The following is a 27,501-nucleotide window of genomic DNA, read 5'->3' as shown; positions in this document are numbered from 1 at the left end:
TAACATAGTTATTGTTTAGGAAACAAATTGTTCGCTTCTATCTGCAGATAATTTTTCAATTTGGCTTTAGAGTTAAAAGGTTAACCAATTTGCCAAATTGAAAGCCTTTCAGTCGACATGTTCTTGATTACTAACTAGTATATCTCATTTATAGCCTCCTAACTATTCGGCAATGAGAAAATCAGAGGCAGTTAACAGGAGAAATTACGGTCATGAAATAACAATACTATCGTGCAGCTATATATAATTTGTTACGTTAATAGCAGAAATGAAAATGTTAAAGCGGACAATTAATTTCTGTAATGCGGCTAAGTGACATATTTATTATATGTGTTAATTTTGGCTAGTGAATGTCATATACAATATCAGTTGAGAAAGGATATTTCATGCAAATTTTCTTTTTCTTCTTTTTGAATATTTCTTCTTTTTTATTAACTTTTAATATTTTCTCAAAATATCTCAGGAGGTTACTTTCACAAAGACAAGGAGAGAATTTAAGAAAGATATATAAAACAAAAATAGTTTCCCCCTTTCCAGATTACAAATTATAGACAAGTTTATGTATATCAGTGTTATGATCAGTGATATGGTGGTTATTAATTATGAAAGATACATGTACGCGTTTCTTGAAAATAATAATTTCTCTACTGAGAAAGAATTTAACAAAATGAATTGTATGATAAATAACTGTTATCTTTTAAATTTATTTAATATTATGAAGAATAATATTTTATTCATTAAACATCTATAATTACATGTACTAGCAGGTAGTATCGAGTGATATTTCGGCGAATTAAAGAAATGTACCTTTCAAAGTCTAAATTTGGAGGGAATTCAACATTTCGCTTTTTATGTTTTTTATTTTGACCGTGTTGCTACAATATTATTTTCATTTCGATATGAAAATTTATGTTTACAGCATTTTCATTTGATTTTACAGTATCTTTAGCATTAAGAACTGGAGTCTGAAAAATCATTCCATTGTTCTGACTAATAAAAATGAAAATTACAATTATTGAACAAATTGCCTCTTATCCATGATTCATTGCCGATTACAGAGCATAGAAAGGTTTACTAAAACGATTAAAGCAAATGCAAAACTGTAATTTTCAAGTCAAACAACGAGGAATATATAATTTTCCCTCATTGACACAAATTATGTATCTTTATATTACTTTGACTATTGTAGCTTAAAATGACACAGAACATTATTTGGCGTCCGGGGCCAATTGTCCCAATATAAACGTCATTTCATTGAAAATTGCTGACCACTATGTGGCTATTAGCTAGGGAACGCGTCATGATGCATGACGTGAAAGGTTAAAGGTAACGGTTGATTGGCAGCGATACAATAGAGCGGGTCTGAAACCAATATTGCTGATAGAAATCAAAATTCTGGGGTTTCTTAGAGTTAACAATTAAACATCACATGAACGAAAATCATCAGGCATATTTTTACTTCCAATTCTTTGTTTCAAATATGGATTGAAAAATTAACAACACTGTTTGATTGCGCGCGCGTAATTTCCCCGCAGAAATTTGACACGCGCACCAGGGTGTCGTGTACGCAATGCACAGCTGCACGTGTGCACAGGTTTAAAATTAAGTGACGTTTGATGCATTAAGGGGTCATCGGTTGATGCGATAATCCACGGTGACAACACATCCGGGAGGAATTATACGGGTAGTGCTACGGCCGAACTGTTGCCGAGTCTTGCTGGTTAGCAAGAGGGGAGGACAAAAATGACAATCCCCTAATGATAAAATTAATAGTCCCACTCACAGCCAATTATTCCCTCGTGTAAGCAACTTATTGCATGATGTGGCCGTTAGAATAATTAAATTAACTTCCCAATAATTTGTCAATTATATCTCGTAAACGCTCACATAAATTTAGTTATGACTGGCGAATCTCGACAAAATTGAGCATTGATATAGCTAGATAGCTTAACGGAAAGTTTTCCAGTCATTTGGGGAAATCAGAATTTACTCTAAGGATAAAGTTTGGATCATGAAGACAACTGCAGGTCTAAGTAAGTGTTATTTTTTTCTCTCTCACTTACATATATAATTAGATATATAAAGGGATGCAATAATTTATCCAAATATCATCATAACCTTGCGTTCAAATTGCCAATTTGTATAAGCTGTGTTGTAATTCATGAATATACTATTATAGACTCTGGTCATACTTGTACATTTCTCGGTCTTTACTTGCAGATTTTCACAGCTTCAGAAAAATGCAGAATTTTTCCTCGATCCATCAACAGGGGGCCACATCAGAAGATGTATCCAAACCCAAAAAGCCCAGACACAGGTAAAACAGTTAAATTGTCAGTTAAAATATTTATCTTCCAAATCTCCGAAATTTGTATTCAAAGCAACAAACATTATTTCAAACAGTTTTACAAAAGTGCGAAAAGCTGCTACAGTGTACATTAAGGTACATTTGTTTTAATTTATTAATTTGCTGTTCACGAGTTTTAAGAATTTTAGGGAAGAAAAATGATTTATATTATTCATTGATTGATTTATTTATTTTTGTATAATTATATTTAAAGGAAAACGCATTGTAGAATTTTTGAATGAAAATATTTGTAATATTTACTACATATATGCCTGTAAAGCTTTTTTTTAAAATATGAAAAAAATATTGAAAACATCTAACTTATATAATTATTAACTTTTCTTTGTTTTTATCAATATATTATTGATACCTTCACTTGCAAATATAGAGAACGTTTAAATATTGCATAATATCAGCTGGATCCACCGTGTTAGCCCGTACTTCCTTGGTTGAGTTTTATAGACACGCGCGCGACTTATCTCCATTTTCCAGTTCCCCGGAACTTCCTTTTTGCTTCAAAATTTTTCTCTAAATTCTGATTGGAAAAAAAACTGTGCAGTAAAATTTTCTGATAAACATTCATCTCGCAGAGAGTTGGAAAAGAGAAAATCCCAATTTATATGGATCTTCCTTAGAAATTGATTTACTTCCCGATGCTCTCGTTAAAAAAAAAAACCTTTTTGTAATTCATATGTTAATTTTTGAATATGAAGTATAGGAAGATATAAAGAATAGTATTAAATCAATCTCAAAAGGCCATAAAAAGGCATTCAAACAATACAAATGAAGAGCAAACACGGACTCTGAAACATCAGAGTTGGGAGCAGGACAATCGCATCATCTCGGGTCTTTCCGTCAGAGGTCGGAAAAAGAACTTTATTTGGTAATAACCAATATTTGCCCCCCAAATCAAACTTTGATGGAGATATATTTAATTAAGTTCTTAAACAGGGGAGTATATGCTGACTTCAAAGCACTGAATATTTTCATAAGTAATGACGCCATATGTACGTAATGATGTCACAAACATGACGTAAATTTCAGTTTTTTATGAATTTTACAGAAAAATGTACATTTTTCGTCGATATTTTGAGTAAAAGTCACCGAGCGCATGTGTGTTCAGGATCAATATTTTGATATAAAGTGTAGAATGATAGTATCAATGAAATATGTCAATATTGTTCCTGAACAAACTTGCGCTCTATAAATTTTAAAGCTAAAATTGTTGAAATTTTGTCCATTTTGTCCTCTTTCTGATAAAGGATATAAAATCGGACTAGTTTGTGACGTCATAAAAACAAAAATTGTGAAAACACTGCTTTGACACTAAAATATTTTCTGTTAATTTATATTTCTCATACAATTTATTGAATTCAGCGCATTTCAGGAAGTTTTCAAAATTTGACTTTTGTGGGGGCAAATATATGCAATATACCGCATATAGTTCTTTTCCGCTTGTCGAAAAGGTCCGAGAAATTGCAATTTGGGATCAGGTGTCATGGAGGAGTGAGCATAACTTGCCGACCGGCCATACTGTACCCGCTGTGTACTTCTTGTCATGCTCGGGAAATATTACATTACAATAAACATGAAATACATTAGTCAGCATTTAACTTAATATGTTAACGATAAGATTTCTTTTGTTATCCTAATCCTAACCTAGGCAATTATTCCAGGGGAAAATAATACAATAATCTGTAATAAATTTACCCTAGATACTCGCATACTAGTATGCCTACCAATTATTGCATATTTCTATTTAGGAAAAGATAATAGTAACTTTTCTCCTTTTCTCTATAATTCCTGTGAATATTTGATATCTTATTATTGCACCTACACCCCTGTGCAAGGAGTGAATTTCAGTCTGTGTTTGCAAAAAAATATGATTCCTGCTGTTCTTGGAAAAGAAATGAAAACGTTTGTATCATGAGGAATTCAGCTTGAATGAATGCTTAATGCATTTCTTGTCTTTTTACACATTGTGGCATACTTGTAAATTCATGAAGGATCGCACGTTATTGATACTTTTGCAGTCCAATTAATAGGATCCGCGCTGCGAGGAGTGGGGATGTGGTGTACGGTAGCTGCAGGTCTATAGCTCTCTAGTCTGAAAAATGGGATGGATGACCAGATCTGTCACTTTGTTTTTTTTTCGGAGAGCTACAGTTCTGCAGCTATGGTGTAAGGGAACCGACATGGGAAGAGGTTCTCCCTTGTAATTTTGCACCTCCATTAAAGAATACACAGTCATTCATGTACGGTTTTGCGCCCTCTGTAGTATTTTTTGATTTTTTTGTTGTTCGACAAGAAATTTCTGTCAGAGTTTATACCCTAAAACCGAAATTGCTTCCTAGGTGCCCATTTAAAGTCTTGTAGATGTATTATTACACAGCCTATTTGAACTTCCTTTTACAACCTGGTATTGAATCGTTGTAGAACAACGTTCTCGCCTTTTCAATTGAAAGAAATGGAGAAAGCATTCAGAAAAGCGCCCTATCCTGACGTCATGACCCGGGAAGAACTGGCGAGGCGATTGGGTTTGAACGAGTCACGTGTTCAGGTATTATAAACAGATTTCAAATTTCCTTCAAATTAGGGTATAAGACACTAGCCATATAATTTTGTATATAAATTCAGTTATAAATGCTCTTAATGCCAGGATGATTTCATTCAGATTTGGTTTCAAAATAGACGGGCAAAGTGGCGAAAAGGATATTCCCCAAAACTGGACATAAGTTCAAAAAGTGAGTACAATTTTCTTTCTGAAAAGTTACTTTGGCGTTTACTAAATTTGTTTTCATTTTGTCTTAATCTGATTTTTTTTTAAATCTTAGCAAATGAAAACGAACAGAAAGAGGAGCCGAAACCTTCATTACCATTACCACCTCCAACTACAAAAGAGTCTTCAGATCCCAAGACCGTTTCCTGGCAACCATGGCCCGTTCTGACTGATTATTCTCCCTATCCCTCTACTTGGATGGGATTTGCAAGTCATACTCACAATCCCATTTTGTTCAGTCAACAGTCTCTATTTTATCCAAGAGAAGTCAGTAGCACTAGACAATCCGATCTAAACGTGCCATTAAATCTGGTTCAGAGGGAGTATTCTTATGGTGAAAATGTTTTTGATATGTCCAAGTTTTTGCCCAAAGAGAAGGAATGAAATGGAACTCATAAGACAGTGCATAAATTATACATAAACTCTTGAAACAAGTGAATAGGGAATTCTGATTATTTTTCTTTTCATTTTAAACGTTTCTTTTTTTTTCTTAGCATTTTTACAAGGTTTAGTGAAACCTTTTTCACTTTCATCGTTCATCCTACTTACATGTAGTAAGGCACCTGTAGATCTTAGCAAAATACTTTCAAAATATGCCAAGTTTCAGAACACAGACAAGCCAAATATACAAACTGTTATAAATTTATATGTTACCTTGAATGCTATCTATTTAGTGCCTTTCTGTATATAGTTACGTTCTTAAATATTTTTGCTGACAATATTTGGAGCTTATTATACATGTATCTGCCACATATTTGCTGGGCCGTGCAATTGTACAGCAGTGCTAACTTCATATATTATAATAATGTACCTTTTTTTAAAAGAGATATTTTTCAAGCTTTTCAATGTTCTTTTAATGTGATGCATGCCTATTCATAATAAAAACAAGGTAAATTTCAATTTGAAAAAAAAAAAAAAGTGATTTCAAAGATTTCTATTTTCAAACCTTAAATACACAACTTCTTAAAGAAAAATGTATTTTTGATATGGGTATACTGTATTTTGTAAGAAATGTTGAGATATGATAAGCAGAAAATGGTGCCTTTTATGATTAGTCAAGTTGTTCTGTTCACATCTGACTACAGTAAAACTCTGTTATAGCGAAGTCCTTTGGACCTGTGAATTTAATTCGCTATATCCGTAATTCGTTATATCCGTATAACGAATTCATATAACCATTATAGTGAATTCGCAATATGCAAATATTACTACCAAATATGTTAGGGAAGCAAATATTACAAAAACATATCTCCGATAACTAAGGTTTTATTATGAATTGAATTTTATATACAAATGCTAAAAGGAAATAAAGTCAGTTCAATAATCTTTCTAAGTTCGTTATGAAAGATGTAAATTTTATCATATTTAAACTCAACGGGACTCAAAATCAGTTCGCAATATCCATAAATTCGTTATATCAGAGTTCATTATAACCGTAAAATTTTACAAAGATTTGTTAAGAATTTTGCCGGGGACCCAGAAAAACTTCGCTATATCCGTGAATTCGCTTTATCCCTGTTCGCACTAAACGAATTTTACTGTATTCAATTGCTGATAAAGAAAACCCTTTTTAAATAAAACTCTATAATTTATGTAAAAAGAATTATGTTTATTGCATTAATTTTCTTTGAAAAGTTCAGATTTAGATTACAATACATTCAGATACAGATTTTTTAATGAGGGAAATTCAAATGAGGTTTACAGTAGGTGTTTTGTGACATAAATACCGAGTCTCAATACTCCACAGAAAATTAAACCATAAAAATAAAGTCTGACAAAGCTTGGTGGCATGAGAAAATTATGAAATACAACAGATATGTATAAGAAATTCTGACAATTACCAATAGATACCTATTTAAAATCAATTCTTACAAAGATAAAAACAGACAATGAATTAATCTCATTGTAATATCTTCTAAAAGCAGATCTGGTGTAAATGTGATTTACTCCTTATCACAGTCAATAGTGCCATATAATCATTTAATTGGTCTATCTCTGGTTGTTGTGGCAAAAATGAAATTCTGCACTCTAATCAACTCATAAAGAATAATTTATTATTACCATATTTAACAAAAAATTGATATGTGTAAGATATTTATAATCTTCCAAAGTATTTTAATTAATTACTTAAATTACTGGGTTCAATAAAATACTGGGTTAAACCTTTGAATGCCCCCCCCCCCAAAAAAAAGAAAGAAAAACCAATATGATCCAGTACACTGTTTTATGTATTAAAACAGTGTATTTTGTTAAACCTTATATAAAGAACCATCTTTGACATGAGAAAAAAAAGCATATCAACTGACCATCAATTAAACCTTTACAAAACCCACAATGCTTTGTGTTGGCAGGATCAAATACTGCAAGTTTGTATGTCTAAAATATTCATCTAAAACAAGGTGATTTATTAAAGTTTGAGGCAAAAATGTCAATCACAGTCTAAAATGTACAGTAGCTGAACTGTAGGTTAGGTACTCAAATGTACAGTAAATGTTTAAAACAAAAAGGCACAATACTAAATTCAGTAGAACACATTTTACATCCTAAATCAGTATTTCAACTGTACTAAAATGTTTCAACACAGTTATCAATTTTCTGAGATTTGAGGTACTGTATACAGGGTTATTTTAGCCCAATGTTAATTTTTGCTCTTTCACACTTGTAAACAATTTTGCCCCATTTTAATTTTGCCCAGTCACAGTTCTGTTTAAGAACAGTGTTTTTTAAATTTGTCCCATTTTATATACACTCAACTGTCATTTTGGCAAAAAGAATACTTCCCTGCATACAGTAATATGAATATCCATGTAAAAATGTATCTCTAAAAATTATTTTACCTGAATATGTAAAGCATCACATACATGTACTACATGTAACAAAGTCTAAAATCCCCCCCCCCCTCCCCTCACAAAGAACACAAAATGTTTAATTATTTAATGCCTCCTCTATACATGCTATTAAAGACAGTGAATATCCGAATAAATACCACATAAAAATTTAAGTTACATACATAATATTTTAAACCCACCTAACAAAACATTCATGCACATGTACATACATGTATATAATAAGACATTTACATTCAACAGAATAACTATATCATTATATTACCATACCTATTCATCATAATACAGAACTGTTTAAATGACAACCATAGATTTTCACAAGCAGCTTTAAATGTACAGTACAAGAGAGATTCAAAGACAGAAAATCTTTGAGCAACAGTATATAGTATCACTGGAAACACACATCATACAGTATAAAATTAATTCAGTTACATGTACAATGTACAATTCCTACCTCAGACTACCTATAGCTACAGTGACTCCTCACAATTCAGTGTAAGGACAATGAAAGACTAGTGGTTAGGTGAAATCAGAAGGGTCTGTAGGTCTTGGGGTACCTGAAGTGGAGCCAGTTCTCCTGGTGTATCACACAGTGGTCCCAGCCCAGCTCCTTAAACATCTGAGGGAATACAATTACAATGTTCAAGCAGGTGACAGATAAATGAAGCAACTAGCAAATAAATTTATCATTCTGATTTTAATATTAATTTAATAGTTACATCTAAATTATATGAGTCTGATGAATTTTAAATTTGTTGCTATACTAAGGAAGTTTTACAGATACATGTATTTTAATTCATGTTTATACATCACAGGTAAATATAAGTATCTTGAACATGGGATATCTTGAATACCCCGCTTAAGTTATATGTCGAAGTCCATCGCTGGTCCCGGCCATATTCTCTATATAAATGATTTAAAAACACCTGATATCTTGAACACGGTAATCTCAAATACCCCGCTTATGTCAAAGTAAATTCAAAGTCCCAAGTCTTAATTTTACCTGGCTTATCTCGAAGTGCAGTGAATTTTCCTGTCTATTACACCCACCTGGTGTCATTGGCTATTAATTAACACCTTCTAAACCTAGAGAATCTTAATTAATCCCAAGCTCATGTTAGGAATCTGTGACAATTCAATTCAATGTGAAATGCATGAAAAGATAGCATACTCGGGAAGTTATTGATTCAACATTGATGACAACTTCGGATATCTCGAACCCCCGGATATCTAGAAGTTTTACCCAAGTCCCCTCAAATTCGTGATTCTGATATTTCACTGTATCTGTAATGCTATGGAGGGAAGGAACATATTCAAGAATTATTTTCTCTTAACATATTAATTGCATATCTATATGTGTCTTCAAATATTGTATTTATACAGGTAAAGATAGTACTTATTTTGTTAAGTACACATAGCTTATAAATATGATTTGTATCTTTAGGAAATGATTTATTTCTTACTTTGACCACTGTGACTTCAATTTCCTGAGTTGGTTTCTCCTCGTAGCTCTTCTGCAGAATTTTCATAGCCCTGCCATAATGCTTCATGTGTTGAGCATATACCATTGTAAAATAAGACACCTAAAACCAAGATTTAAAATTTTTTTTTACAAATTTTCAAATATTAGACTAAAATTACATTTAAATACACACATTAAGATGCTATTAGAAATTAATAACACTTTCATTCATAAAAAAAACATTTTTATCCCTACAAGTGATTTTTAAATATAAAAATTTTATTCTAAAACAATTTACATGTATAGGTATGAAAATTATATTCAGTATAATGAAACAGATAAAATTTGTGATTCTTAAGCACCAATATCTCAAACAACATGAGTATGTCAAAATAATCTTGAAATCTCAACCCTTATCCTTTAAGTATTTTATTCTAGATATCTAAAATCCTCAGATATCTCTTTTTCTTGGTCCAACTGAGTTGGAGAAAATAAGGTTTGACTGTATATAATATAGCCAGTATATACCTTGGAATCGTTGACATCTATCCACTGCTGTAAGTTCTGATAGGTCTCCTTCATGTCCTCTGAGGTCACGCTGGGCAGTCCCTCCACTGTGTCCTCCTTAGCCTTCTCCTCCAGAACACTGGCCTGTGCTTTACCTAACCTAAAGTAGCTGTCAATCAGCATCTCTTTCTCCTTGTCTTTCTCTCTGGAAGGGAAGTACATTTACCTTTTATTCATGTACATATTACATGCATGTGTAGTCTGGTATAATATAAAAGTCAAACTTCCATTCAAAGATTATATATTTTAGAATTTCTACAAAGAAATATGTTTACTACAAAAATATATATATTTTTTTTTTACTAAGACAAATTGAGAAAAAAAAAAAGAAAACAATATTTGATAAACTCTTGCAAGACAATCAATCTATATATGTACCATGAATATAATCCAAGTATGGTACAAGTTAGGTACATACCCTTTGATTGTAGCTGCCTCTGGCCTTGGGTCTGTTTTCATTCCATAATAACTTAGCAGTTCCTTTTGATCAATTTTGGAGATGATGAATTTGCTCAGGTCAATAATTTCACCCAGATAATTTTTCCTATCCTGAAATGCAATTTACTGTACATGTAAGCATAACTCAATTAACAATGAAGAATTTGAATTGACCTGTCATAGCTAGGTTAAATTATTCTAGGAGAAGATTAAATTAGGCAGTACCTTGTGGTTGTCTAGACTCTGAAGTCTAGCTGTAAACACTGGTAAGTGACCTGAATGTTGACTCCTCAACTCGTCAAACAAGGAATGATCTGGTTCTAATCTACAAGCAAATAAATTTCAATAAAAAAATTACTATCCTGCATCAGATGCACTATGATAAAAAAAAAATCTGCCCTAATAAAAACAGAATATTTCCACCCTTTAAATATCACTAAAATCAATTTAAACTTTCAAGGATAAAACAATTCTCTTAATAATTTTAATAACTGAATTCATATTTCCTAGGCTATCAAAACAAATATCAAAAATTGCCTATAGACATGATAGAATTACTTTGAGATCCATGAGATTTGTAGGTCCCTGAGTGACTCTTTGTACTCTTCTTCCTTTGTTTTCTCCTTCTTTTCACTTTCTTTCTCGCCTTTGTCTTTGCCTGCCTTCTTCTCTTTCTTAGGGTTATCCTTCTTGGCTATTTCAGTTATCACATATTTAAAAGGTACAGTACTCTGTAAAAATAAAAAAAAAAAAACAAGTCAAATATTAAAGACCACAAGTTGCTTTTCCCGTGTTCATTCTTGTAAATTTTCACTTTAAAATTTTTATTTCTTTTTTTTTTTTATTTGGGGAGGGGGTGTAGATAATGGGTTTCACAAAGCAACAGACATATTTATCCAACAGAATAGATAATCAGTTTTACAAAGCAACACCAACAAGTCGAGAACAGTGATCTGCTAACTGACCTACATGTTTATTTATCTGGCCACTGAGAAAATTTCTTAAAGCTGTATCAGGAGACTCAATAATTTACTAATGAGATGACATAAAATTAACATACTGATTCAGTAAGAGGTTCATTCTTCAACAGAGTCAGTGTCCCAAGTAACATCTGTCCTGGTTTGGCATTTTTAGGAATTCTGAAAATGAAACATATTTAAAAAAATCATATCGGGCATTAATAAAACTGCCAAAATACTAGGGATGTCAAAATATTAATTTTCCTTAGTCGAACTTTCGACTGCATTATTCGAACGATAGTCGACTATTCGGAGCATTTATATTTTTTTTATATACCACAGTGTTTTTAAAAGCTTATTAATTAAAATAAATTGAAAAAATGAAATAAATTGGAAATGGGGAATTGTAAACACACACTATCCACACCTCTGATGAAAATGTTTTAAAAATACTGTTTTTCAATTAATGATTGCCCAAGCTATATATCAAAATGTCTTTTATGTAAGATTATTTTTTAATAATTATCGAACTTTAAAACTTCACAGCTATGCAAATATTGTGTTTTCCTAAGTATCTGAAATTCCTAGAGTTCATAAATATAATTGGTACAAGTCAATTAAATAATTTTCATAGTCCAGTATGGCGTTGCATAATTTACCGGGTAATACCGGTACGTACAATAACAAAAAAAGTCAGTGATTGAGAAATAATAATCGCGGTGTGTAATTACTGTATTTTCCATATGTACAATGTGGAAAATTATTTATATACTGTGACCTCTTATTCGTCTGAAAACGTACACTATTCAGCTGTATAGTTTGAGGAAGGACCCTTTTTCAATTTTGAGATGAAATTTCATTATTGTCCCCTTTTCTTGCATTTATTCAATATTCGAATGTTGTTTCATTATTCGATCGTCGGTCCATTCGACTGACGGTCGAATAGTCGACTATTCGTTGATATCCCTACAAAATACCAATGACCTAAAGTACATGAGGTTAAAATATATGCAAGCAAAACCAATATTTAACAATTTAGTATTTTTACGCAACAAATATCTCAAAACATATTGTTGAAGCAACGTCCTTACTTGTCTGAGCTAAGTGGTGCAACAAAAATTGGCTGCAGAGCACCTTTCCCTAATATCAAACTGTTACACTTCTTTCCATCAAAGACCTTTTGCCAGCTGCTGTACACGTTCAGAGCGATGGAAGATGCCAGTTTGTACTTGATCTGAACCACCAGGTCCTTCAGTTGTTCAAGTTTATCCTTCTTCTCATGGCGAACTTGAAGCAACAAAGTGTAGTCTCCTTTCTCCAACTTCTGGGTGTACTGCAATTTATAAGATTACAAACAATATATCAATTGTTCTTCATTTTAAATTTTTGTGTATATTAAATGGTCATTATACTTTTCAATGTATTTCTTTGTCTGGAAGAAACACAAGCCTTAAATCCCATGCAGAGAATTATAACTTGAGATAATCTGGAATAATCTCATTTGAATTTATTTGAAACATTAGTCTGAACATTATTTTTTTTAAACATTTTAAAAGCAATGTATTTTTTCTGGTTATTTATCAGGTTATCAAGCAAACCTGTATAACTTCATATGCCTTGTAAATTAATGTACAAATTATCTTTGACATGATATTTTCAGCTTATACTCACTCTGTTGTGGAAGGCATCTCCACATCCTATATACTGTTTGTTGGAATCAAACAACATCCAAAGCTGGCTCTCATACTCAGACTCATACAGCAGTGGACTCAGGAATGAGCAGTTAGGAGTTACGTCTCCTCCCTTATCCTACAGGGAAAAGAACAGAATTTGTTACAACTTATTCCAAGAAGTTAAAAATAAACTCTGATTTACATGCAAGTTTAGCACAATTAAGTCTTACTAAGTGGAAGTTGTAGGTGAGTTCTAATGCAAATATATGTCTCTCCTCTGGCAGGGTGTCTCTAGATCCGGGTAGAACCCTTATCTTGTATTCCGTTGGCCTAATATAAGAACATAAAAGAGTAAAATATGAAAGCAATAATAAATTTTAATTTTGTTATTTTTGACATCCTCCTTCACACACTTTAACCTACTCAATTTGCATTGCACATGAAATGTACATTTATAAAAAAATTTGCATCAGGAAAAATATATTTTTTTTAAAAATCTTATTTCAGTAATTTTTTTTTAATTAAGTGTTCATTCATTCAAGGAATATTGCATTTCAAATCTTTTCTGGTTTAAAATTTTTGTTTTAATGAAATTTCATGATGCAGACCCCACATTTATTTTAAATGTCAGCTTACCTGAGAGGCTGTACCAGTGTCTTCAGTGATATGGTAGGGCTGAGTTCCTCTCTCCTTAAGTTGGCCCTGATGTTGTACCTGGCCACCCCATCTGAAGCATGCTGTTAGAACAACAAGGGAATCAATGATTTTAATACAGGTATCTCCTCTAATCAAACTGATTTTTTTGTTTCAAAAAATGTGATTTTCTCCTCTCCAAATAAAGAAAATTTTAGAGATCTAAAGTTACTTTATAAATTGCATCAGATTTCTGATTCACAAAACAATTTCAATTTATGCTTCTCCTACAAAAGAATAAATTGTGAATTATTTTAATTAATTGCCATTGTCAACTGGTTTCTTTAACATGACCAATGTGTGACGACTCCGCGGTGGAATGTGATACTGTTAGTTAAAATTGGATTGTAAATATTAAGAAATTCAATCTTTATAGTCTTGTTGTATTCATGTTTATTTTGTAATTATTTTACCTTATTTAAGATTGGTATTACACCAAAATGTTGGCTATACACAACAACCATAACGTTTTTCTTGCGTAAAAATTAAACATAATATAGTTCCATTTTCCTATATATTAAAAAAAAATCAATTCATTTCACAAACATGGTTTAAAATATTGCTTTTTAAAAAAGTGTGCTTTTACAGTTGTATCTCAAAAATTCCCTGTTGTGACTTCTCAAAACAAATAATAATACATGTAATTATTTAAAATTTAAAATTTTTAAACTCTATATATCTCCTTTGAAGGATTTTTCAGAATAAACTATAATTTGCAAGAAGACGTGAGGTTTTAATTATATGTACCTCCACTCTAAATGCATGTTTGGACTCTGCACTATCTGACAGTGTGATGAACTTTTCAAATTCCAGTTTGGTGTACTGATGCTGTGGCAGATTTTGTATAGCATGAAGTAGCATTCTGCAGCTCTTCTCTTTATCAATTGACTCTACATTCAATACTGAAAACAAAATTATACCAAATAAATATTCAATCAATCAATGCCTTTTATTTTCTCTCTTTATCAACGTCACCGAAAATGCCACAAGATCAATTATCGTTTTCAAATTCATCAAACTTGTCTAGAACCTTAAAGAAACATCACTAGGTAAAACCATAAATTTTTACATGCATGTACACGAGTGTAATTGCAGTAAAACAATAGAGTAATTACCTACCTGCAATATTAGCACCCGTAGGAACTTTGATGAAATGACGATGAATTTGTCCTGGTTTGAAGAGCATGTTCGAGAAAGATTTCTCCCACTTAATCTCATCATCAATTCTTAAAAAGGGAAAAATATTTTTGTTTGAAACATGCATTAAAATCTTCATACAAAGAAAAATTCTTATATAGCAGTGTGCCAACTCGGCTAGCTATAGGGCTCAGTACAATACCTTTTCTGGTGGTGTCTGTATACTTCCTACTTTTTTGCATATTAATAAATACCTTTTTCCACCTCATATAGCATGAAACATGTATGAACTCTTTATCTCAAGCAGGCATACACTTGTGAATAATACAAAGATGCAGTTGTACATGTATAGGGTTAAAGATGAAAACATGCAAAAAAAAATTTTTTTTTAAATTCGTGTTACATCACTGTCGCTAATGATTTTATCCATTTACCAATTTTCAGACATTTTTAAAAGAAACTACTAGTAGGATGACAAAGTGTTCTTCAAGAACAATCTATTTAAAACTTCACTTACTTGCTTGGTACTACCACTGTTATTGGAAATCTGAATACAGGGCCTTTTTCAAGACACTTCACATCAAAACCTTTCACCTTTAAATAAATTATTCCATAATTTTAAAATGAACACTTGAATTCCTGAAAAGGGAATTGTTTTCAGAGGATACATAATACATGTAAAAGCAGAGAAGTTGGACATTTTTATATGTACACCAATTTATACAACATGTACTTAGAATTTTAATTACCTCGGTGTAATAAACCCCTTCACTGAGTCCCTTGTGGTCCACCTTTACACTGAACAACCTCTCAACATTCATCAGTTCTAAGTGGGAGGGGCACTGCACCCAGGGGGCATCACAGGTCAAATTAAACTGCATACAGAAGTTTATTTTCTCCTCCTGTTCTACGTGGTCCTCAAAGAAACTCGGTGAAATTGACACCTTCGTTTCGTAAGGTTTACGGAAGTGATGGGGTTCCCTCAGATAAATTCCTCTCTTTCCGTCAGAACTTGAGAGTTTGAATTCTACCTTAACCTCTGGTTCTTTGGCGAAATTGGTAAGAAAATCATAGGTCTTCTCCACCTGTAATTAAATATACACATATGAAAATCTTATTGTTAGATGATAAACTTAGTTTATGTAAAAGCATTCAAATCCATATTGAAGAAGATGTACTCTGTACATGAAACTGAACTGATACATGTATGAAAGTTGTCTAATTCACGCGTTGTGTATTCCAAAACTTGTCTAACACATTGTAAACTTCAAATCCCTTTCAGTTCAAATTAATTGTTAAAAATGTTTTGTTTTTTTTTTTTTTATATCCGAAATGATGTCAAATCAGTCATATTCTTTGGAATAAGTGGTGGCAGGATTATAGACAAATGAATTAAGTTTAAACTAATTCAACTGTATATGACTCTCTCAAAAATACGTAAATACATGCATAAGCAATCTTCAATTTGCATGCCTATGAGATATTAAGCACAATGATTCCAATGCAGAATATGAGCAAATATTTATATGCAATGGAAAAATATAAGTAATAAGATATTTTAAATTCATTCCATATTGGACAATTAGGACTGACAACATTTGCAGCTAAAATATGGAAAGGTATCAGACCACAACCAAGAAGGTCAGGTTGAAAATCAATTACAATTTACCTGTATAAGACCGTGCCCCAGTGCCTGGACCTCAATGTTTGGCACAGCAGTGGCTGTATTTATCAAAGCCCTCTTCACACTAAAAGGTGAGTATTCTATGCCATTGGCTTTCAATCCAGAAAGTACAAGTCCTGAAAGGAAATAAAGCTTTAAAAACAAGAGGCCCATGGGCCACATCGCTCATCTGAGCACTAAGGGTAGGAAAAAGTAGAAAATGGCTTTTTATTGTAAAGTTTAAATCCAAAAGCAAGTCCAATGACCAATCATGGATTTGCTATTTTTTATAAAATGATTTTTAAAGAATTTTCCTATATATATCTTTAAAAACTTTGGTCGGCCATTTTTGACCCACCCTACCCCTAGGGGTCATGATTTGAACAAATTTGAATCTACACTACTTGAGCATGCTTCCATATAAATATGATGAATAATGGCTTTGTCATTCTTGAGAAGAAGATTTTTAAAGAATTTTCCTAAATATTTCTATGTAAAACTTTGAACTGATACATTTTGGCCCCACCCTACCCCCGGGTTGTGTATTCCAAAACTTGAATCTACACATACCTTCAACATGCTTTCATATAAATATTGTTAAAAATTTTGGCTTTGTCATTCTTGAGAAGAAGATTTTTTGGAAAGAATTTCCCAATATATTTCTATTTAAAACTTTTCAACTGTATATGACTCTCTCTAAAATATGTAAATACATGCATAACAAACTTCAATTTGCACTACCTAGAGATATTAAGCACAAGTTTCATCTTTCCTGGCACTGTGGTTCTTGAGAAGAAGATTTTTAAAATATGCCACCAATTTTTCATTAATTCCCAATTATCCCCCCTTGAATGATGGCGTGGCCCTTCATTTGAACAAAGTTGAATCCCCTTCACCCAAGGATACTTTGTGGCAAGTTTGGTTGAAATTGGCCCAGCGGTTCGACCTGTATAAGACTTGACCTCAATGTTTGGCAAATGTGAAAAGTTTACACACAGACAGACAGACAGAGGGACAGCTATTGGCTGTGATTCAAAAAGCTCACTTGAGCTTTCAGCTCAGGTGAGCTAAAAAAAATGTTTTTTTCTCTCACAAACCAAACTATAATAGAAATACTAAGTACTTCGTTAAAATAAACAAAAAAAGTTATATGATAAAAAACATAGAGTTTACATTCACCTTCTTTGAAGCATGTTCAGCTGGTGAGATGTCTACACACTTGTTAAATTTACCTTAATGATATCTGTGAGCACTTATAGTGCATTGCATCTAACTTATTTACATAAAAAATGAAGGTAAAAGAATGATACTAAATAAAGTAAAACCAGAGATTGTACATGTACATGTAGAAAAGATACCAACCTATACAGCCACAAGCATTTGGAGAACTCATGCTAGTTCCATTCATCAGCTGATTGCCCCTCAGAGTCCAGTTTGGGACACAGGCAATGGCACCCCCTGGGGCACTGATTGTCACTCCAAGATCTCCATCATGTCTGGTAAATAAAGATCATTACTTTTTAAAGATAAAGTGAGAGAATTGATAGAATGAGGTTAACTTTAAATAGTCTATTTTATACAGTGTGAACAAGTGACAGAATTGATTAATTGAAGTTTTTTTTTTAAACTTTGAAAAGTGTACTTTATACAGTATGAACTAGTCTACTTTGTGAACTTACGTTGGTCCTCTAGATGACCATGTGTACTGGTTACATGGCAGTTTCTCCATGAGGGAGTACTGAGCTGCCATCATTGCTGGGGACACCATGGCCCCTACCCCTACAAAAGACAAACCAAAAATGATTTATTTCATGTAAAATAAGTTACAGAGAGATTTAAACACAAGCTGTCAGTAATACATGTATATCATTACAATGTCCAGACTAGTAAAGAAAACAATAATTATTGAGAATAGGAAAGTAACACGTTCAAATATCAAGATCTGTTATGTTTTCGTCATATTGCAAATCAATTAATCTTATTCTGCATTTATTTCATACTTCATAAAAAATAAGTATTTCACATATCTTTATAAAAATGAAATTTTCAGGCAACAATTGAAATATGTATAAATCTAAAATACAGGTTGTATATAAAATATGGAATTTTGTTTAATATAAATGACTTTCCATTATTAAAAATTTTATCACTTTTGGATTATAATGGATTCCCTTTTATTGAACGTACATATTACATGAAAACAAACTTAATACATCTAAATATATACCTATCATTGCACTAGTAGTGCCTCCAGGGCACCCAACAGTAGAGAGAGCGGGACCATTGTTCCCAGCACTGCTGACAAAAATCACCCCATGTTTATTTACAGCCTCAGACAGTATATCTACCACACGCCTAAAACAATAGAGAAATGACTGATAAACGATTTGTCAAAATATCTGAAATTATTTGTAATATGGTGCTATACTTCATGCCTAAATTTTGAATTAATACCCCAATATTCCATGAACTACCAAAAGATATGACATTTCAATAAGCCATACTGTATAAAAGTAGGACTATAAAAGATATTCTTATTTCTTAAACCACTAATTTTTTTAAAAATACATATACATGTACATGCACATGTAAATGATACATACCCTGAATCTGGCCAGCTAGCTGCCTCTCCATAACTATAGTTGACTAGATCACACTTATACTCTATCACTTTGATCATCTAAAAATACAGAATATCATTTTATTACAATGTACAGCTTTAAAGATTTGTCCTTCAGAAATAGATATTTTACCTTTCAAGTCAAATACTATGATATCATTAATTTTCAGGGGGGGGGGGGGGGGGTTAGTCTTTGTTGCTCTCAATGTATGAAGACCACAAATTAATGTATACCATGAAATGTCATACACTTTACTACTTAACAATTTTTCATCCACAAAATGTAATCCCTACAAATCCAAGACTTGCCTCAAACCATGAAAAATTTACCCCATGAATGATTTTACAGCAGGGGTTTATTTTATAAATGCCTATACTTACAGCCCTGACTAGTGAGGTGCCTGTCTCCATAGATCCCAGCCTTGTGTCCCCTATCTTAATGGATATAATCTGTGCCCCCGGGGCCACTCCATTTCTCTCTGGTTGGTCAGGAAAATATCCAGCAGTGATCCCTGCCACATGGGAAGCATGGGCCCCTAAAAAAATCACCGAAAAAGGTACATAAAAAAAATGCACTTTGGTCGTCCATTGCAATTTTTCTTTCAGATGAGCTACAGATTTGCAGCTGCTGAGATTCAAATGGTGGTAAATCCCTATATCTAATACCTCTTGATAAAACCTGAGAAGTATACTTTGCTAGTATACTTTTTATAGACCCGAATCTAAATATACAATACAAAGACCAGTTACCTGCATTTGTGACAATTTCCAGGGTGTTCCCATCATTATAAATATTGACAGTGTAGTTCATCATGTCTAAGCGGCTGAAGGTGCCAAACTCTTGTTCTTCATGGTAGCTGGCCAGCAGTTTACATTCACATAAAGCTCCTCTTTCTGTTGTGTCCACACAAGCCCTGCATATAATCATTAAACTTTCAAATTTTGTTAGGTGTTAACTGTAATCAACTGTATGTATAAATTTGCTATGGGGGCAAATTATATATGTTTACACTTATTGAATAATCAAGTGCACATTTTGGGAACCAAATCATGAAGGTGTCAGTTTTAAACTGATAATCAGATTATAGAATACAAATACAATGTACTTTGCCAAATGGGACAAAAATGTCTTAAAATATTTCATACATTTATGTTGAACCTCTATATTTAGCAGTCTACTGATAAAATAAGCTCCAATTTTGTTGATTTTATTCCAATCTATCAGGGATTGACATTAACGGTTGTCCGATTGCCCGTGACAAGTAAATTCTCAGTTCGGGCAAGTGAAACTGTCAATGTACTTGTCCGATGGGGCAAGTGGATATTTCTGATAGAAACATTTTTTTTAATCTCACATAAGTTTATAAACAACACAATAAATCAAACACTTGATTTCCGCCAAAAACGGGACGTTGTTGCATTTAATCCCTCGGTAGCGTTTCTGGATCTTACCTTTATTCAAAATCGGGTTCGTTATTCTGTTTTTTTTCGTAGTTTAAAAACATACGATTATCTGTCTGACAACTTACATTACAGTCTTATTATGAAAATAGAGATTACAGAACTTTCTCTACCCAATTAAGGAATTATATGAAGAACACCAATTATTCACGGTGCACAATGTATCTTCCTTCTGGCTTCACCTCAATTTTTTAGAGGAAAAATTAGAATTTCAAACAAAAATCGTAAGAAAATAATATTCCTGCATACTCTGTGTGTTTTCAGGATAGTTACATGTAAATGACAGGAAAGTGTTTTATATACATGTACATTTACAAACGTAGCATCACCATCATATCAACATTTTTTTCTGACAGTTAACTTCAAAACAGCATTAACAGAGATTAATGTGTCAACTTTTATATTTACAACAAATTAAGGTACAATAACTGTTTTTTTTTCTTAAAAATTTTGGGCAACCAAATTTTGCATTCGGACAAGTCAAAATTGTAGTTCACTTGCCCGAAGGACAAGTGGAAATAAAAGTTAATGTCTACCCCTGTCTATATCTCAGTTAAAAAAAAAATAATTCATCTTCCTGTGTAGATGTATCAGGCAGTTTTTCATGCTTCAAAATGAAGACATTGAACTTTGCTCTGGAGAACTGTAGACCTACCTCCAAGTTGATCCATCGTGGAAGACAACACAGTCATAAATAGGTCCACAGTCACTGTACTTCTTCTCCAAATTGTTCAGGATGTCAACACAACTTTGGAGATTTTCTTTTTCCAGCTTATCATCCTGAATAAAATTTATCAATTATCAACGACTCAAAGGAAATAAAACCCCTGGAACCTTATTCACAAAGTACATGTGGACCTACGATTTGCATTTCTAACGTGTCCTAAATGCAAATTCTATAGGATATTTATTGTAAGTTTTCTGATTTTATGCTAAAGCCCAAAGTCAAAAATTTAAGGAACTGTAGAATGCAAAACATGGACCTAAGAGAAGGAGACACAAATGAGAAAAACAAGTTAATATGAAGTTATCTAATAAAGTTTATATGTATCTGAACTTAGAGGAGTAAAGCTGGTCCCGACCCATATTTATTTTATCAATATTAAAATTTTTGTTTCTAAAGCTTTAATTGTCTTGATGAAATCTAAATGTAATATGTTTTTGTAGTGTCCATAAACTTATTACAAGAATTTCCATACTTGGATTCTGTTCAAATTGAAAGTACCAAGTTAAAATAAACAATGTTCAAGATGCATTTGTACTGAGTAGTCATCTAGAATCATTTTCACTTCATAAATTTTACTCCCACTTGAAAGTTACATATATATCTACATTCCCTTTTCATGACACAGGTTTTACTTGCTAGCATGTTTTGTTAAATGTACAGTGAATTTGACAGACAGTGTAATATAATTATAACCTAGATTTGGACCAATGATGCTCACTAAGAATTATTAAGTCACTGACCTGGTTAGAACTGGACGCCTCGTACTGCTCTAGCTTCCTTGTGGCCTCAGCTATAGCCTCTCTATGGGCGGGGTCCCAGTTCTTCTCCTTCCTTTCTTTATTCAGCCTATCCTGGAGCTTCTTTGGAAACAGATCATAGGCAGGCTTAACTCCTACATGGTACAAGCCAGAGGGATTTGTCCAAGTGTCTGGAATCTGTGTTGATTTATTCAAAAGAAAAGTGTAAATATGATTTAAGAGAACTTATTTCCTTATATCTGAGATGGTATTTTGATACATGTACAATTAAAAAATTAATCAGTGGAACAAGCTGTGGTTACACCACTAATAATTCTTCATGTATTTGTTTGCCATTGAATTCTATCTATTTTCATACCTTAAGTTTACGACCAGTAACACCCGTAATTTCTCCATCTTTAACCTCTTCAATTTTAGAAGTGTCAACATCCCCTGATCCTGTTGTGTCAATTAAGTCAACAATTTTGGGGCTTCCATCTGGTGTTGTCTTAAAATTAATAAAAGGTGCATTATTTTTTTTCTCATATACTCACTGTCATAAATTCAAAATGTTTTTAAAATTAAATCTAATGGTATTTTTAAATTAAAGAAAAAAGGAAGTGCCCTTGACCTGCCTCCACGGCTTCCAAAATCTATAAGTAAACTTTAACCCATGCAGCTATAAAAATTATGATTGTATATATATCTGGATGGCAGACAAAATATTTGGTGAAGAAAGATTTGATAAAAATCTAATTTCTCCTGCAATGATTTTTCAAGTTCAGAATATTGAGTATTGTACATTCCTTGATATTTATAATACAAATTTGAACATGTTGAAGGCATTGTCTCATATGATTGTTTGCTTTAAAGGGATTCAGTCAATTAATTCTATACAAATTCGGTTATTCCACACTTATCCTCAGTATCTTACTTAAGAGACTTATGAGTCTAGAGGGACAATAAGCTTTTTTAAAGATTGCATAAGATTATACTGAGACTAATTTTCAAGAATATACAGATTATAAAAATGTTCTTCCTCTTGTATTGGAAGTGAAATCAACGACATATTATGTTAAAATTAAAAGGATACACCTACTAAGCATCCTATTCAAAACGTATTTTGCGTAAAAATAAAAACAAACTACGTTTCCTTGACTACAACACAATATTCAATAACACTTGCCTCTTCTGTGTTACCTGCTTACTATTAATCTCAGCGAGATGTCGTAGGGACTGAAATATTTGGTACGACATCTCGCTGAGATTAGCTTACTATCAGCTATGAATGTGATGAATTTGACAAGAGATAAAAAGAATCAATGAAGAAATCGAGTTATTAAAAACAAAAAAAATCTACATTTGATTGAAAGACAGGCATCATTCATAAGACAAAGTTATATAGGCTTACAGGCTACACATAAAATTATGCAAGTCATTGTCCAGCAACTTACACCCATTCAAAAATTTTATAAAACGTTTCATTGAGGGGATACCTGTAATCCAGGTGCTCCTGGATCTACACCTGTGTCTAAAATAGCTATAAGAACACCTCTTCCGTCATAGTTTGGGTATTTTGAAAGAAATGAATAGGCACCAGTCTCTTTTTTAGGTAACAAGCCTTCCAAAGGAAAATCTTCAGCGACCTCGGACGCCATTCTCGCAGACGAATTCCCCTAGTCCCTAAAGCGTTTAAAACCTACGTGGACAAAGATGTATTTTGAAGACGTTGATTTTAAGAAAAAATATAAACACAAAAACCAAAACAGTGGCTTTTAAATCTCCGAATGATAAAGAGGATATACATTGTATATGACTCAATATTTTTTTTTTATAAAGAAAATATATCATACACAATTATCATATATCTATTCAAATCTTTAGTTCCCATTTTATCATAATCTTAACTCAATTTTCTAAACTTATAACTTTGTAGAATTTAGACACAATATTGAAACCCAGGTTGATTAAATAATATCTTGAATCAAATAATACTGTCTGATAATATTAAATACATTCATAGACTGGAGTTAATGTATGGATGAAATAGTGTAAATGTTATGTCAAATAATATTATAAATGCATATATACAATTTAAATTACATAGTTCTATTTACTAGAGAGTCAAGAATAGGGGCTTGTCTTCCGGATTGTTAAATGTAAACTAAAGCAGATTAAGAAAATATCTATATTAAATGCACTCTTAAAATTGCTTTAATAAAGATTCTGACACGATCAGGTAAGAAAATTCATGTTAAAAAAACACACCTATATATACATAAACATAATGTTTATGTATATACATGTAGGTGTTGTACTATTTTTTAAACAGCATGATTTTTCTTACCTGATCGTGTCAGAATCTTTATTAAATCAATAATGTAAATATTTTTTTTTAATTTATTTTACATTTAACAATCCGGAAGACGAGCCCTATGGAGTCAAGTGCATGGTGTTTTGGTTTCACAGTTTCATGAGCTCCAACAGCGGAATATTACTTTAAGTTTGCATTCGGTCATGTTCACGTAACTGTCGTTTCATAAGTATTTAAAATGATTAGAGAAAATAATTCCACAGTTTGCATATATAATATTTAATGTAATGGCTTAAATTCTTCATCTATATACATGTAGGCAATAATATTTCAAACAAAATTGTTGTTAAAAATCTTGTTTTAAAAGACCTCTGTATTTTTTTCTTTAAAGAGGTCTTAATTTTCACGTGACTCAACCTCCTTATCCTATCTACAGCTGCCCACATAAAAACTGGATTTCAAGAAACAAAAATGAAAATATCCGATTTTGTGAAAATATGAGCCAAATGCAAAAGTGGTTCACTGAGTCAAATTATTTAAAAGAAAAAAAAACCCAATAAAATGAACATGATGAAAACGTTCCAAATTAATATGAAAAAAGTCAAAATAGTCAACCAAAAAATCGATTTTGATAAATGAAATGCAAACTCAAATGAAATGTCATCCACATTATTTATAATGCTAAGAATTCATGGAATGTAGATTTAATAAGACCAACCAGTACATGCCACTGATTTCAAGCTGCAAGTACTCTAGTTTATCGAACTCGTAGAATTTTAAAAGTATATTCATAATCTTTTGTTATTGTGCATCATAATATTCAGAGGTTATATATACAGTGTGTAATATTATACCTATATACAAAGTATCGCATGAAACAGATCAAGACTTAGCGTAAGATTATCTTTCTTTCGAAGAAAGTGAAACGAAAGCTGAATAAAGAACTATATGCGGTATATTGCATATGTTTGCCCCCACAAAAGTCAAATTTTGAAAACTTCCTGAAATGTGCTGAATTCAATAAATTGTACGAGAAATATAAGTTAACAGAAAATATTATAGTTCCAGAGCAGTGTATTCACAATTTCTGTTTTTATGACGTCACAAACTAGTCCGATTTTATATCCTTTTTCAGAAAGAGGACAAAATGGACAAAATTTCAACAATTTAAGCTTTAGAATTTATAGAGCGCATGTGTGTTCAGGAACAATATTGACATATTTCATTGATATTATCATTCTACACATTATATCAAAATACTAATCCTGAACACACATGCGCTCGGTGACTTTTATTTAAAATATCGACGAAATATGTACATTTTTCTGCAAAATTCATAAAAAACTGAAATTTACGTCATATTTGTGACGTCATTACGTACATATGACGTCATTACTTATGAAATTATTCAGTGCTTTGAAGTCAGCATATACTCCCCTGTTTAAGGACTTAATTAAATATTACTCCATCAAAGTTTGATTTTGGGGGGCAAATGTTGGTTAATACCGCATATAGTTCTTTAAATCTTTTGAATATTTCCTGAAAGTTAGATTCATGGAGTGTGCCGCAGTATGATCCTGGAGACTCATGGATTGAATTACTGGCTGATACTGAACAATAAATTAAATGGTTTAGATCTTCTGTAAATATTGAACAATAATTAATCATTTTGTTCTGTTTATTCATTGCACTGATATCTATATTGAAAATCGAATTTTTCTAGTCTTCTGATCCACAACGACGTGATAATTTATTCAGTTGAAAAAGGAATTGCTATGTATCATAAACCTCTGCACAAAATTTAACAATGCATTGGAATGCAACATTTGACGGCTTGAAAATGCAGAGTAACAAAAGCTACTATTCTGACAAAAATATTAATACTTAAAATATTGCAGAAATTCCATGCATGAAAATCGAACATGCTTATTCAATTTTTTTTTTTCCAGAAAGAGAAATCTTTAAACCAATCGGTATGCTTGGGTTTGAATTTTTAAAATTAAATGGAAATTTTTTGTGTAAATGTATAGTATACTATAAACAGACCCCTTTTTCCAGCGACCAGCATTACCAATATCTTAAAGAGGCTTTGTTTGTTAACTTGCATTGCCAAACTTTGTAAAAGACTAGAAGAATCGTTAAACCTTTTCTCATATTTTGATTATTTGTATAAAAAAAAATAAATGAATTGATGATTTATGTGAATGTCAGTAGGGCTCGCCTGCTTTTCTGCATTTTATTTTCAAAACCTACAGTTTAGTTCATAAAACCTTGACAATGTAAAAACGTATAGGTAAACACGTAGATGTCCAATAGTGTACAGTTTGCCGTTTTACCAATCCATGTTTAGGAGACTTTTCCTTTAATTCATCCTTGTGGTAGACAAGGGTCAAGAGATACTACCTCCAGAAGAGTTCGCTGAAAAAAAAATTGAATGCGAGTACTTCGTGACAATTAAAGCAGTCCCGAGTTTTCACAGAAAAACATGTGGAAAAGTGAAACAGCGCTACTTTCATCTTGTTAAGAACTTAAGACTTCACTTAATTATTATTAGTATTACCTCCAAGGAGCAGATTGAAGGGTTTTCCTTCCGAGGAGGGGGTGGAGTGTTCCATATCCAATTCCCAATAGGCATTGTTTATTCAGTACACGCGCGTATAATTTGATTGGCTTGTTTTAACTTATTATTTTACTTCACACTACATGTATATGTCCTTCTGATATGAGTAACTCTCATATAGGTTTTCCCACAAATATAGTTTCTCAACATTCATTCTTTTTAAGCAGGTCAACTCTCTCTCTCTCTCTCTCTCTCTCTCTCTCTCTCTCTCTCTCTCTCTCTCTCTCAGACATGTACATGTATATGCATTCGCGATGATTTTGCACCGATTTAAAAATGACTCAGCTAAACAGAAGATGACAATAGCCCTTTCAAAGTTTAATGTCTGGTTCAACGTTCAATAGCAGATTAATAACTTCCTAAATGAAAATTTGAAGAAAAAAAATCGCCTTGTGTGATCTCAATCGAAGTAATTTTTCTAACAAGTCTACTTAAATCTTACAAATTATTTTTTGTCT

The 27,501-nt window shown here is 32.2% G+C and overlaps 2 protein-coding genes across 2 annotated transcripts; one reads left to right on the top strand and one right to left on the bottom strand.

Annotated features, from left to right (window-relative positions):
* Positions 1-1,607: 1,607 nt before the first annotated feature.
* On the top strand, positions 1,608-5,967 carry LOC134230056 (paired mesoderm homeobox protein 2-like). Its single transcript, XM_062711826.1, has 5 exons — positions 1,608-2,033; positions 2,221-2,317; positions 4,784-4,907; positions 5,022-5,091; positions 5,182-5,967. Exons 1-5 carry the CDS (start codon positions 2,012-2,014, stop codon positions 5,508-5,510), a joined length of 642 nt encoding a protein of 213 aa, XP_062567810.1. The 5' UTR covers positions 1,608-2,011; the 3' UTR covers positions 5,511-5,967.
* Positions 5,968-6,714: 747 nt separating this feature from the next.
* On the bottom strand, positions 6,715-23,802 carry LOC134230052 (tripeptidyl-peptidase 2-like). Its single transcript, XM_062711821.1, has 26 exons — positions 23,606-23,802; positions 22,489-22,617; positions 22,113-22,307; positions 21,301-21,425; positions 19,935-20,098; positions 19,566-19,720; positions 19,168-19,244; positions 18,792-18,919; positions 18,244-18,343; positions 17,927-18,060; positions 16,571-16,701; positions 15,651-15,986; positions 15,419-15,495; positions 14,884-14,990; positions 14,512-14,666; positions 13,708-13,808; positions 13,302-13,401; positions 13,070-13,207; positions 12,490-12,731; positions 11,500-11,578; positions 10,998-11,170; positions 10,665-10,764; positions 10,420-10,550; positions 9,963-10,146; positions 9,436-9,555; positions 6,715-8,591 (listed from the first exon to the last, which is right to left on the bottom strand). The coding sequence occupies exons 1-26, from the start codon at positions 23,765-23,767 to the stop codon at positions 8,502-8,504; spliced, it is 3,633 nt and encodes a 1,210-aa protein (XP_062567805.1). The 5' UTR covers positions 23,768-23,802; the 3' UTR covers positions 6,715-8,501.
* Positions 23,803-27,501: the final 3,699 nt, after the last annotated feature.

The sequence above is a fragment of the Saccostrea cucullata genome, unplaced genomic scaffold (genome assembly GCF_032062105.1).
Source record: "Saccostrea cucullata isolate Sc308-1 unplaced genomic scaffold, CSIRO_AGI_Scuc_v1 ctg218, whole genome shotgun sequence".
NCBI classification, from domain to species: Eukaryota; Metazoa; Mollusca; class Bivalvia; order Ostreida; family Ostreidae; genus Saccostrea; species Saccostrea cuccullata.
Note: the sequence above shows the minus strand (reverse complement) of the source record. Positions and strands in the feature narration are given on the sequence as shown.